The sequence below is a fragment of the Mytilus trossulus genome, chromosome 6 (assembly GCF_036588685.1).
Source record: "Mytilus trossulus isolate FHL-02 chromosome 6, PNRI_Mtr1.1.1.hap1, whole genome shotgun sequence".
Lineage (NCBI taxonomy): Eukaryota > Metazoa > Mollusca > Bivalvia > Mytilida > Mytilidae > Mytilus > Mytilus trossulus.
This window is the reverse complement of record NC_086378.1, coordinates 77,727,609-77,739,352: the sequence shown is the minus strand read 5'-3', so window position 1 is coordinate 77,739,352 and position 11,744 is coordinate 77,727,609. Positions and strand designations below refer to the sequence as shown.

The window sequence follows — 11,744 nt, the reverse complement described above, 5'->3', positions numbered from 1 at the left end:
AGTTAGGCACATCAGACAATATATATTTTTTATTGATGATACTTTGAAAACGATCATTAAAATAGTGAGTTCATATAATCATATCTCAAACTAGGGGCTAAAATACGACTTGTTGATGGAATAAATGAGGCACAAGGAAGGGTAGAACTACACCATAATGGCCAATGGGGATCAATCTGTGATGATTCGTTTGATATTAATGAAGGCAAAGTCATTTGTCGCATGCTTGGTTATGACGATTCGTAAGTTGCAATTAACTACTTAAATGGTCAGAATGCATTTATTAGCGAATTTAACAAACAAATTAAACTACGCTATTTCGAGACCGCCATCACAGGCTTTAATGAACTGCGAAACAAATATACATCTTAACAAATATAAATCTAATTTCCCGAGATTCTGAACATATATGACTTTAAAATATTTCAATGAACTGTAATGAAATAGATAATTCAAACAATTTCAAAAGAATTGAAAGCCAAGATATATCAGTCTAATTTTCAACAAAAGACACACAAATGGTCCTTTTCTGCATCCAATTATGTTCAATTTATAACATGCACTACTGAGCGCATAATATCACGAGTTGATATATGAAATGCATCCAGTTTATCATCAAACATGTTTTGTTTTGCTTTCAGTATCATTTTCTGTTTGTCAGTATACTCCAACTGAATTTTGAAATATTTTAAATTTGCGTTAAATTATACATAAAACTTATATAAAAATATAAAAGAATTCTGACAATGGTAATATCTATTCATAATATTTCCTAAAACAAGCGTGATGTCATCGATATAAATTAAATTCAGATTTTTGGACGCCACAAAAATGTATTTAAATTACTGCTTGCATCATTATAAATAAGAATTCCTTACTTTCTTCTATGATGATTATATGTTTATGTTGCACCAATTTTCGCATTTCTTCCGGGAACATTTTTTTTAAGCAATGTTTGTCTTAATTTCTTTTTTCAATAGTTTCAACTACATCTACCGTAGAAGGTTTGTTTGATAATCTTGTTTGACCAATTGTGAAAGCGCATTAATTATCTTTTAATCCTTTTAGTTTATACATGTCCTAAAAAAAGACAACAGAATGCAGCAAAAATAGTACTTTTAATTTCTATGTATAATGAAAAATATGTCTAGATATGCAAAGGTGTATTCGAATGCATTTTATGGTGGTGGATCAACACCTGTTGCTATGGATGGACTGTCTTGTGTAGGAACAGAGACGGATATATCATATTGTAATGTCGATGAATGGAACCATACTAATTGTACACAAAATAATACTGCAGGTGTTGCCTGCAGTGAGTATAAGTATAATTTAATATACTAGGTATGCTGTCCTTTATGGTAAAGCTGGACTCTGTGAAAATAATCTAACGTAACATCAATTTGTCATCAAGACAACAATACACATTACTCCAAATTACAATAAGCAGTAGAACAACTAAAATTTAATTAATTTTCAAAATGGAAATGTACATTTAATTGATGTTGTCTGAACTACTTACTGTGCGGGAGGGTTCATCTTGTCCTGAAAGCTAAGTAAAAACATGTTTATTCATAAAGAGATAAGATTATGTTGAAAAAGATACGCTTTAGTAACAAACACCTCATTTAAACTTTAAACCAAAAATGTAGAGAGAAAATACATGTTTTTTTTTAAAGAAATAAACGTGAAATAGTATTAACACTTTGGTATATATACCAAATGATTTGACTAACTTTGCTGTTTGGAACTGAGTTTTGAAGAATAATGTGTATGTGATTTTACTGAGCTATAGTTTTACATTGTTTGAGTCACAGAACATGAATAATATTAATCCAAAAATATTTTAACAGAAGTTAAAACACCGAAAGATAAAAAGTTTAATCTTACCTATTTCATAGTATTTTACGTTATATTTTTTCAACACAGATATGTCTAACTACTCATTTGTTTTCTTATTTTTTCTATGCAATTTTAGGAATACCATTTCGTCTCGTAGGAGGAAGTTCATTGAACGAAGGCAGACTTGAAGTCAGTTTAGATGAACAATGGGGCACCGTTTGTAGTGATGGGTTTGATATAAATGACGCTCGAGTTGTATGTAAATCATTAGGATACGATGTTTTGTACGTATATTAATCTATTGACTACATAGTTTTGTTTTAATATGTTATATTGAAAACGCTATTGGATTACCATTGTGTGATGTGATACTTAATACTTTAATTTTTAACCTTCTGTTAGAAATCAAATGCAAACCTATATGTTTTCTTTTGCTTTATGGTCGTTGTTTTCTAATACTTGTATCAGCAGACAAAATGATTCATTGTTCCAACCTATACATTTATCAAGAAAAGTAGTAAAATGAAATTGAAAAATTTGATTCAGAAACAATGTTAAATTTTAGATGACATGTATGGACAGTTATTAAATGATTTCAGGCGACAATATTCATCACTATTTTATTGTTTTTGGAATTAAGGGAACCAGAAATAACAACAAAATTTGGTGAAGGATTGGGAAAAGTTATGATGGCACAGCTTAGTTGCAGTGGGATCGAGCAAGGTTTGAGTGAATGTGGATTTATTAGCGGAAAACATTATAACTGTGGACATGGAAATGATGTTGGGATCATTTGTAGTATGTTCAATATTTTCCCTAATTCTTACTCGATTTATCCGTTTCCTGACCTGTTGGTTAATGTTGTTTATTCAACGTGTGATTCGTTTAATCTCAGTTCTTCATTGGTTAAAATTTCGATTATGACGTCAAATTTTCTTGCTTTCCTCTGAAGTTCTTTTTATGACGTCACAAAAAAAATCCATCATGTCTGATGACGACACTTAAAAAGAACACATATGTTTGCATGTCGTTTGAGAAGACGGCTTAGGATAAGCAACATATCGTCAAGAAATCATTAGCGGAACAGGTTCCGCCACCGAATCCCGTGCATTACAATATGACTTTTGTATTCACTCTCGACAGTTTATTTTTAAGTATTTAAAAATGCTTGGCGAGCCTCCCATAGAAATTTAACTGTCTAATGATTATCGTATTACACTCGATGCAGTGAACGTGGTTGAATCCGAATATATTGGTGATGCCGAAAATCTTAAACAAAATTACTCTTGTTGGAGTAAACCTTAAAAGTGAAAGTGTAACAAGTTGTATTTTATAAACCTTCTCACATTGTCGTTCATGTTAAATATATTTGATGTGTGTATTAGTTTGTCCCTCCCTCATTTCGTTCGATGGTTCAACACATGTATATGTCATATTTTAACAAGCACTTCTAGATCTTAACACTATGAATTTGTATTTTTGTTCAACAGCTTGACAAAGGTAGTTAAAACGTGGATGCATTTTTGGAATCTGTCAGACAACCAATTTTAGTTTAATAGGAGTTTGAGAGTTGATATCAATTCGTTTGATGTTTTTGAGCATTTGATTTTGCAATTTGATAGGTGACTTATCGAAAAAAAGAATCCTTGATGAGTATTATAAATAAACGACTGAGTCAATAGCTTTGATATACAGAGATCCAAAAAGAAGATACAAGTACCAAATTGACTGTTAAAAGGAAGAAAATAAACCAAAAACAACAAAATGCAATCATTGTTAATGTAAAACCGAAAAGATTATCGTACTGAAGTACTTTTGCAATGGCTTGATTGTAGACTTGAACATTATATTTTGCAAATGCATATGCTTGGTCATTCAAACAGTAGCTGGAATATAAATATGGTCCATTTGTCATGTAAAAATGTGGGCGTGTAATCAAATGCCTTTAGAAGAGAAAATTCCACACTTTCTGCAATGAAGAAACCACGCAACAACTATTTAAGGGTTCTTTAGGTGTCCTCTTGGAAGGCTAAATTTCTATCCTTATCCCATATACCCTTATTTTTGAGTGGCGGTTTAATTATCAAGATATACAACCAGGACGACATCCTTTATATGACAATCTGATGAATTGTTTAATTGCTTATTTACGTCCTGAACATGCAAGAAACATTTGCCCTTGCGTGAAGCAACCGATAATCAATTCATTTGTGGTACGTAACACTTTCGTTTGAACTTTTGAAAAAATGTCATTAGCTTTACTTAAAGTGATATATAATCATAGCATTAGTCTAATTTGTTTACAACTAGTTTGAAGTGTTATATCTATTCTGTGAAGCAGGAATTATAATTGTTTTTTTTAGGAACAGATGTAAGGCTTGTTAATGGAAAATCTCCAGACGAGGGACGTATTGAAATTAAATACAACAACGTTTATGGTAGTATCTGTTCATCTAATTTTGACATGGCTGATGCACGAGTATTTTGTTCCATGCTGGGTTATAACAACCCGTAAGTAAAAGATGAATTGCTCCAAAACATGTCAAAAGACATCAGTCATTTTAATTTGGTACTTACGTTACACTTGTTGTATGCAAAAGACTCATATCTGCCAATCGAACCTAACAAAATAAATAACAAAAACTGGTAAAAATATTATAACCAAACGGAATAGATTACATGTATGTACATCACTATCATTATGGAAATAAACCTATCAAATTAAGATGAAATTAGTTTACCGATGTTCAAATATCGTAAATCAATTGAAATATACAAGTGAAGACAACAAACAGTACTTACATAAACGAAATCGCACGAGCATCAAATAGAGCGATATCGGGTGCGTCTCCTGCTATTCGTGCATCGAGCATTTAAACGCGATAACAACATAAAAGACATATTAGCGCACAAAAAGCATAATTTACAATTTTATAAGAGAAAAAGTAATGGATTGTACCATGTGGTAACCATTGTACATTATGCTCACACATAATGAAACCCAGGTATTTTGTGACAAAACGGGAAAGAATATGCGTAGTGTACGCAATTAACTGTACAAAATGCGAAAAACTTATATCAACGGATGCTATTCAACTTTTCAAAAATACGAACAAAGAAAACAGAAGATACGGTAGACAACAACTTCATCCAGTATAATCATTTGAAGAAAAAAATAAAAGTTACCGCCATAGAAAGAGTATTTTGAACATAATTTTACAGAAAAACTAAAGAAGCCTTTTGGATAAAAAAAAAAAATAGAGCCTGATAGACTCAAAACAATGTATGAACGATAATGAAAATATTTATATGAATAAAAGAAAAAAAGTGACAAATGAACGTCATACATGGAAAATGGAGTAGTTATTATAAAATAATGTATTTGTTCCGGACCATATGAGTATTTGGACCATACGCGTATGGTCGGGGTAATTAACACTCTGTTACAGTTTACTTTTAATACTTCTAAACTCTTCATATGGTATGACCGTTCATTCAAAATACGCTATCATATAGGTAATTCTATCATTATATTATAATAAAAAGATAAGCTAAATAAAAATAAGAAGTTTCACATAGTTAATTTTACTTAATTGTCAAATTTAAAGTAAACACATTTTATACCGATGGTCATTACCGATTAGTTATTACGAGTAATTGGCAATATGTCGACTAAAAAATTAAATTCCAAAAATTTCTTAATGAACTGTTACATAAGAAGTCACTGGAAAGTAGCATACTATTAGTTTATTTAAGTTGTGTTGTGAAGATGGTGTATTGCAGTCATTTTACGATATTTGAGATCTAGAGCTTCTTAAAAACACCGTAGACATCAGAATTGCCAAAGACCTCGGTATCACTGAACGCAGCTGCAAAAAGGCTTGTTTTTTCACTCGCAAACAAAATGTGTAAATGAAAAAGATCGTGCACAAATTTCTTGCAAATGCAAAAAAGCTATGATACTGTGTGGAAGTGAATGTCATCCAAACCTTTATGCAGGAATGTAACTAGCGATGAAAAGTAACTATGGCATCAATATTAAATTTTTACGTAGTTTTTTGGATTATAAAATTAAAAAAATTGTCATGTTTTAAACCATCACTGTTTTTTTAGATAAAGTTTTTGTATTATTGAAACGTTTATAATGTAATTTGAAAAAATATTAATACCTATATGGTCCAAATACTCATATGGTCCGGCCCGTTAATAACCAAACGAGTATTATACTCATATGGTCCGACCATACGCGTACGGTCGGACCATACGCGTATGGTCGGACCATATGAGTATACGCATACGGTCATGACCATACGCGTATGGTCCAATACTCATATGGTCCGGAACATATTCAAGCGATGTGATTGTTGTTGAAATGTTGTAGTTTCTTTTTCGTGTTTGGTCATGGCGTTGTCAGTTTGTTTTGGATTTGTGAGTTTGACTGTCCCTTTGGTATCTTTCGTCCCTCTTTTATTTCAATGAAGAAGGCCGTAATTACCAAAACGTATGGGAATTTATGTTATAGTTTTTATTATACATTCATTCAGAGATTTTTTATATTTATTTATATGTTAATGTTATTTACATTATTATTCTTTTTGCTGCTTTCCATAGATTTCCTGAAATATGCACTTCCTGCTTTGGAAAGAACAATGAATCTCTACATTTAGCAAACGTTAACTGCACCGGTGATGAGTTGGATATCACCAAATGTTCATCTGCAGGCTGGCATAATACAAATTGTTCTAGTGGAAGTGATGCTGGGGTATTCTGTAGTATGTATTAACATATGATTTTATTTTCCTAAAAAGAGTAGTTTACCCTTTGTGTAAATGTCATAAATCCATAAGTATTTAATATTAAAAAAAAAATCACAACCCAAAAATTAAAGGAGCGAGACCGGGTGCACCGACATATTAATTGTATGCAATAATAAAGATGAAAGACGCTTTTTATATGTTATGTACTAAAATTAATCGGTCAATACAGGTGCATAATCAACATACTTAATAGAATGTTTGTTGTATTACCAGTCCACTAAACCCAACAAATATACTGCCAACAAAACGTCTAGCATTTTTATAATACCACCAAACAAAGAGCCAAATTCGTAAAAGTTGATCTCATATGGTTAAACTAGTGATTTGAAAGTTGTTGAATTCTGACAAAATTCACATGATAGCAGCAGAGGTAATATACTAAATGTAATGTAATTTTGGTTTCCAAGAATATTATTCGAAATGTAGTTTTGTTCTGATTGGATTTCAGGAAAGAATTTGCTTACGTTTACTTACATTTTGGTGTTATATTGTGTTATATAATTGTATCATACTTCATGTAAAAATATTTTTGATTGGCTAATACGAGTGTGTCAATTTAGTCTATCACATGGCTGAGCGGATGACATTTTTTTTTAATGTCATCGTCTCGTCCACACCGATCAAAAATCGATAATTTAAAGGACAATGAATTAAAATTACATAATGTTATTAAAGACAATGCTTATCGATATTCATGTCACCATTCCGGTGTTGACATGAATATTAATAATGAGGTCATTTTTATAAATTTTCTGTGTTCAAAACTTTGAATTATTCGACAAAACTAAGGATTTTCTTTTCTCAGGCACAAATTACCTTAGCCGTTATGGCACAACATTTTGGAATATGGATCGTCAATGCTCTTCAACTTTGTAATTGTTTATAGATATTTCGATATGGGCGTCACTGATGAGTCTTACATGTATGTAGACGAAACGCGCGTCTGGCGTACTAAATTATAATCCTGGTACCTTTGATAACTACTTAAGTTTTACGTTTTGGCTCAGATTTTATTTTTTTCCCTCAAAATAAAAAAAAATCATCTTGCTTCTCTTCTAATCCAAGTAAAGTTTTTATGTAGGTGACGTCATATAGAATTCTTTTGATAACATTCATCTGTAAAAGACAATAATGATAGATCATTCAGTTTAATAAATTAAATAACACATATCTGAGAGGGTAATAGAACAGTTTGGTACCCCGAGAAAAAGCATTATCAACCTTGAATTTGCTGCGGTTGACAATGTTTTTGTGGGTACCAAGTTGCCCTATCACCCTCTTAGCAATGTGTTATGCATATAATGAAAATGTAAAATGTTGAATCCTAACATGCATGCTTTCAATCCAAATATCGACAAAAAAGGCAGGTCTTAAAATTATGCATGTTTGATTGTCAGCTATATCATGGAGCGCAAAGCACAAACAATAATTAAAACATCAAAATTCACTTATTGTCTTTTTATTAAGTTCAAATCTACCCTTTCTTTCTTAGATTATTCCACTACTACACATTGTTAAAGTAGATATAAGACATACTGTAAAATGACAACAAACTAACAGCACTAAAAACCAAAGATATCTAAATAAAACATGTGGACTTTTTATAATATATTGTTTAAAAACGGCAAAGTATGAAACGAAATGTTTAAATAGTAACCATCAAAGATTTGAGATCCATTGAAAATTCCAAACAAAACGGGCTTATGATATGAGAGAGTTTGATTAGAGCTTTGTAATAAAATTTGATTATATAAATCGTTTGCTTGTTTATCTTAGAAACGTTGGTTAGACTGTACGGTGGTGACAATCCGTCAGAAGGGCGTTTAGAAGTAAATCACAATCAAATATGGGGAACTGTATGTAGCGATGACTTTGACATCGCAGATGCCAAAGTTATCTGCTCTATGCTCGGATATAATACATCGTAAGTACACTTTATTACTGAAATAAAAATCACACACTTGCTAGTGAAGGAGTCAATCAGATGTTTTGAATGAAGAATAACATTCTATGAAAAAACATTTAGAAAATGACATAGTGTGAATAGATATTATGAATGACAGTTGTTTTTACAGTGTTCAAATTAATTGGTTTTGATATTTGGAATATGACTGTCAATACAAACTATATCTTACCTTTAGATCCACGACCACGATAGCATTACATTTTGTGTAGAGACATTTATCGTATCGGTCTATCGATTACATGAATTAGTGACAATAACTGTAAAACTTATGATTTTAGTGGCTTTCTCCTTAATAACACTTATGAGACCGTTTTATTTAAAGGAAAACTACCCACTTAATAAGTCGGTAAAATATGATTTTCTTTTAGACGCATGCAACTTGTCAATTGAAATCTAACAATACTTATAATAGGATGTCGACAGTAGGGAAACTGATATTGTCATCTTTGCCATATATATTAAACACGTAAAGAATGAAGTTATATATCTGGACAGTTTCTTAAAAAGATCTAGATATAAAGCTTACATTCTATATTTAAAAGTATCCTTAAGGTTGCACTTTGTAAATACATTTGACTCTCAAACCCCGCTTCTTATTGGGTGATATGTAATATTCATAGATACTAAACTGGTAATTTGATTTGTTGACGTACTGGTTTCCATATTTGATCTCTATGCTTCATCTTATAGAGATACAAATTGGGACTGTCACTAGTATAAAAATATAATAATGCAGTAAAAATTGAATCGGAAGTAGGGAAAAAGTGAAGGTAGGGGTCGTACAGCATTTTAGTATAAGTTCAAATCGTAGGAGGTACGGGCCATATAAATGTTGAAATATGCCGCACAGCCGTATGTGTTGACCTTGAATAGAATAGTAGTGCATATTAATTCTAACTGACTATTTTGTCAGGTTCATTTCTTGAATATTAGAGAATCTGCATACTGTGAATTGGTGTTTCCCATAAATACATTTCTAGTCCAGGTTGTGATGTACTTTAAAAGTACGTTTTTGTAAGGCAATCGAATAAACATTTGTTTATTCATAATGATGTGTACAATGTACAGAATATGTATAGTTGTGAGTATAATTGCGACGTACATATGTTAACCAAACTATTTGCTATATCTCAAACGTATGCCATCACGTTGTGTTCATATTCTAGTATGTAAAGAAAAATTGGTGAATGCATAAAGTGTGCTCAATAGAGATGTCGTTAACAAAACTTTAACCCTATAATTCGAATTTTAAAGACTATCTAACAAAGTTCGTGATGTAGGGGAACACAAGAGATACCTTCCGCAAAACACACATTCAAAATGTTGTAGAGCTATGTTGTTGAAAATTCTCTGACTGCATGGCAGTGTCGATGTTTAAATTTAGCACCTTTAAAGAGACATACTTCAGTACGGTAGGTTCATTTCTGAAGACGAAATATAAAAGGAAATTTGAAATTAAAACCAATATGTTCTAACATAGAATAAAGAATAACTTGATATTTGTCAACTATATTATTCAAATTTAATATCTCAAAAATGTATTTTACTGAGAAATCCTGTTAATTAATTAGATTGTAGACTAACCATTTTTTTTAAATAAAATTTGTAGAAGAAATTATTGAGGAATAAAAAAAATTCTAGACATAACCCTATCGTTGCCAAATTTACTGGGAGAATATAAGATATTTGACAAAAATATTTTGGTAAATTTTTCTTTTACAAAACATATAGGTTGTTCTAAATACAATCATATCATATAAATTATTGAGATGGGATGTATATTTTTGAGCCGACAATGGCTTACAAATATTCAAATGGCGGAAATCGATTAGAAAGAAATTGATCAGGGTAACAAACAAAACTATAGGAAATCGGTTGCATCGAGACCAAGTGCGTCAACAGGGTAAGCCATTTTTAAGCATGCAACATTCGTTATGTATATTCACACTTTGTTGTCTAAGGATGGTTTTACATTAGTAATGTTTTGATGCCCTTTTAGCTTGCTGTTCGATGTGAGCCAAGGTTCTGTGTTGAAGACCGCAACATGACATGTAATGGTTTACTTTATAAATTGTGACTTGGATGGAGAGTTATATCAAACTTAGTTTAAACGGTTATATGTCTTACACATTGTTGTCCTTTTAAAAATCGTTATTAAAGAACTTACGTTTGTTCCATTATTTGTATCTTCTATACTCGATTTCCAGGAATTTAACATCGTTAAACTACTGCTGCTTCTTAATTTATCCAATGCCTTGTGCATAAAGGAGAAAAGAAAAACAGTCTTTTAATTTCACCTTTCGGTATGTGGATGGTGTACTGTCTCTTAATAGTAATATATTCAGTGATCACTTACATTTAAAATATCCAAGTGAACTTGAAATTAAAGATACTACCGACACATATAAATCTGCTTTATATTTAGACCTTTTTTCTCGAAATGACTTCTGATGGTAGGTTGAATACCAGAATTTATGACAAACGCCATGATTTTAATTTTCTTATAGTCAACTTTCGATTTTTGTGTAGCAACATGCCAGCGTCACCAGCATATGGAGTATATGTGTCTCAAATTGATACATTACTCAAAGTACGTTGATTTTGTTGAACGAGAACTATTTCTTTCTCAAAAGATGCTAAGACTGGGCTATGAATCAATCAAATTAGGGTCATCACTCAAGAAATTTTACGGTTTAATGAGCTGATTGGCCATTATGACAAAATTGTGTCAGAAATCATATCTGATATTCTTCCTCAGTCATATAACCTTCCATCATTACAGAACTGAACAAAATATAACACGACGGGTGCCGTATACGGTGCAGGAAATGCTTAACCGTCCGGAGCACCTGATTTCACTCCCGATTTTTAGTGGAGTTCGTGTTGTTTTTTAATCATTATTTATAACTGTTAATGTAAATAACCTTTGGTTTTGTGAGTGTTTGTTAACTCCATGGTTTTGATTGTTATTGTCTTTGTAGTTGAGAACCTACTTTGATACCCTTAGTTGTAAAATTCACAGTTTTCCGACTCGAAAGGATAAAAATATCTTCTATACTCGATTTCCAGGATTTTTACATCGTTAAACTACTTCTGCTTCTTTGTAGTTGAGAACATAT

General features: G+C 31.5%; 1 protein-coding gene across 1 annotated transcript in view; it reads left to right on the top strand.

Annotated features, from left to right (window-relative positions):
* The window catches only part of LOC134723025 (deleted in malignant brain tumors 1 protein-like), a 59,512-nt gene that overhangs the window by 28,999 nt on the left and 18,769 nt on the right, over positions 1-11,744 (top strand). Inside the window, exons 17-23 of the mRNA XM_063586657.1 lie at positions 95-242; positions 1,152-1,315; positions 1,979-2,097; positions 2,442-2,640; positions 4,206-4,353; positions 6,454-6,614; positions 8,436-8,583. Coding sequence (XP_063442727.1) covers positions 95-242; positions 1,152-1,315; positions 1,979-2,097; positions 2,442-2,640; positions 4,206-4,353; positions 6,454-6,614; positions 8,436-8,583 — 1,087 coding nt within the window. The remainder of the gene's footprint in view (positions 1-94; positions 243-1,151; positions 1,316-1,978; positions 2,098-2,441; positions 2,641-4,205; positions 4,354-6,453; positions 6,615-8,435; positions 8,584-11,744) is intronic.